Below are 2,991 nucleotides of genomic sequence, written 5' to 3'. Positions count from 1 at the left end.
ATAGTATTAAATAATATTAGTATTTACTGTGTACTAATCCTAGTCCTATTAGGATTAGTACTCCTTAATCCTAGTCCTATTAGGATTCCTTTATTAGGTTAACACTTGAATACAATCAATATTCCTTCAAAAACAAATTTCATTGATTTTCAAATATTTTTTTGAAATTCAAATATATAGCTTATAACAAAATATGCATTATTTTAAAAAAAAAATTAAGAATAAGTAAGGTAACAAAAATATTTTCTTTCTAAAAAAATGATATTATATTGAATTTAAATTTAAATGATGTTTGAGTTCAAATAGAATTCTAAATTCAAATAATTAAATTTTTTTTTTTTGAAAATCGCTACCTAGGCAGCAATTTCCATATTTTAAAAAAATTGAAAATTGCTTTTTGAAAAAAAAATTCACATTTTGCAAAATCGCTGCCGCTGTTGTTCCAGCGATTTTGCCGTTTTGGTTAAAATTTTATATACCGTTTTGGAATTTTTGTTAATATTTTATACCCTTTAGGCTCCGGACTCAGCTTTACAGTTGTTCCCCATTTGTCCTAGGAACATCAAACATGCACGACTCATGAGACCAGGTCTTGTTGATTGTGAGGATCATCAAAACAACAGAGTTACAATACTGTTGGTCACGGTCAGGATTACTGGCCGAATTACAATCAGAAAAGCACATACTTTTTGATCCGGATCATAGGTTCTATCATTTCATCATCTGGTAGATGGAACTGCACTTGACAGTCATATGACGAATGTGTATAGTATAATGTTGATGAAAACTATACCTGAACGACTTCCACGACAGTCTTCAAAATTCCAGCAGCTGCACTCTCTGTATAGTGGCATGTAGCAACAATTCGATCAATATAGGTATCGCAGAGGCTCAAAACTTTTCCATGTTTTGAAAATCCTTTCACTGACATGATAGTATATAATGGAAATTGTTTTCTAACAACTTACTGAAAATAGAGCAATGCATGTTTTCAAAGTTAGCTTTCTTTTCTTTCTATATAGAATCAGAACTTGGTAACTAAATTGTTACAAAAACAAAAAATAAATATTCATATGATTCATGAACCTAAGTGGAATTTGATGTTTTGAGCAGCACAAGAATCGGTGTCATTGATTTGCCCCAATAAGAATGGTATTGTTTTCTTCAGGATCATCTTGAATGACAGGCTCTTGGAGATGAAGTGCATACTCGAGATTCCACAGCACATCACCCATAGATGGCCTATCTACACCAGAATCAGCTAAGCATTTCACCGCTGTTTCTCCAAACTTACTGAGGGACTCTGGTCTTATTTTGGCTGCAAGATTGGGATCTACGATTTGTTCCAACTGTCCCTTCTTATGAGAATCCATTGCCCATGCAGCTAAAGTCACCATCCCCTTCGAAATATAATGACCTATGGCAGGCCTAGCACAAAGAACTTCGAATAACACAACACCGAAAGAATAAACATCAGATTTCTCTGTCAGCTTTCCCCGTATAACATATTCAGGGTCAAGGTAGCCCAAAGTTCCTTTCACGACTGTGCTTACATGGGTTTGATCAAGCTCAGTCCTAGTCTTGGATACTCCAAAATCAGTAATTTTTGCAACAAAATTCTCATCAAGCAATATATTTGCAGACTTGACATCACGATGTATAACTGCATTCTTACGAAGGTAATGAAGACCTCTGGCTGCCCCGATGCATATCTCCAGTCTCTGCTCCCAGGTCATAGTCGGTAGATATGACCCATACATATGGCTACTGAGGCTCCCATTCTCCATATACTTAAATATTAGAATCGTCACATTATTTTCATCACAATATCCAATCAATGAAACCAGATAGGGATGGCGGAAGTGAGAGAGCATCTCAATTTCTGTTTGGAACTCTTCAATACCTTGTGAGGACTCAAGCTTACACCTTTTCAATGCCACTTTTGTGCCATCACACAAAACACCCCTGTAAACTGTCCCAAAGCCACCCAATCCAATTAAAGAGTTGCTATTAAAGTTGTTTGTTGCTTCCTGCAAAGCTGCAAAAGAAATTCGACTACTTTCAACAGGAAAGCGATAACTCGTAGTATCACTTATGTAAGTTGTTTCCTTGGAATACTTGCTTCTCATGGTGGAGTGCAACCATTAATAGATAAAGGAATCTAGTCTTTGACTGGGCAAGCTGTGGCAAAGTTGAAAACATATACACAAGTAAAAATAAATACACTAATTGAGGAATCTAGAACAACTGGCACGGGTGTGGCATCAAAAGTGAAGAGTCCGTACAACTTAGGTTATTGTGCATCTCCTTTTATACAAATGAAACTGACTTCATATTTATAGATCAAAAGAAGCTATTGGCTAAAAGGAGAAGTCCATGATGTGTCCGTCATCTACGACACATCATGACACCTCTTCCTGCTTGTAAGTTTTCTTCATGGGCTACTTGCAAGTTACGGACTTGAACTACTTGTAATGCCGGCTTGATCGCAAGCTTATCCACGAAACTATGTTTTTATATGTATATTTACAGCATGTGTAGAGTGAGACCATTGTATCCTTTCCATTTTCTCTTCATTTTTCCTATTTTTTACTTCAACTGGGACACATTGCATAAATTAAGTTAATGTGTAAGATTTAATGGTTGAAAATTATTTACACTCTCAATTTTGCTTTAAAAAGCGAGATAAGGCACAAGCATGCATCCCCTAAATTATGACCAAAATTACAGCGACACATCTTATTCAATTCTTTTGTTATTCACTTGCCTTCAAGAGTGCACACTCTCTACACATCCGCATTTAGGGTGCATTTATTCTATTATAAAATGGTTTAGGCGTACTAATGCATTAAATCCCTTAAAATATCCCTCAATTAACAATAACACATATTTTTTTTATTTATCTTAAAAATATTTATTTTATCCCTGATATTTCTTTCATCTATATAAAATTTTTATATTATGTATAATAAATATTTTTCTTAATCTAAG

The 2,991-nt window shown here is 34.6% G+C and overlaps 1 protein-coding gene across 2 annotated transcripts in view; it reads right to left on the bottom strand.

Annotated features, from left to right (window-relative positions):
- Positions 1 to 898: 898 nt before the first annotated feature.
- LOC107018942 (receptor-like protein kinase HERK 1) overlaps positions 899 to 2,991 on the bottom strand; it is a 3,452-nt gene continuing 1,359 nt past the window's right edge. For both annotated transcript variants that reach the window (XM_015219539.2, XM_015219541.2), the window contains exon 3: positions 899 to 2,181. In XM_015219539.2, coding sequence (XP_015075025.1) covers positions 1,128 to 2,129 — 1,002 coding nt within the window. In that variant the 5' untranslated portion in view covers positions 2,130 to 2,181 and the 3' untranslated portion in view covers positions 899 to 1,127. The remainder of the gene's footprint in view (positions 2,182 to 2,991) is intronic.

This window comes from Solanum pennellii, chromosome 5 (assembly GCF_001406875.1).
Source record: "Solanum pennellii chromosome 5, SPENNV200".
Taxonomy (NCBI): domain Eukaryota; kingdom Viridiplantae; phylum Streptophyta; class Magnoliopsida; order Solanales; family Solanaceae; genus Solanum; species Solanum pennellii.
The sequence above is the reverse complement of the archived record's forward strand: the minus strand, read 5'-3'. Positions and strand labels throughout refer to the sequence as shown.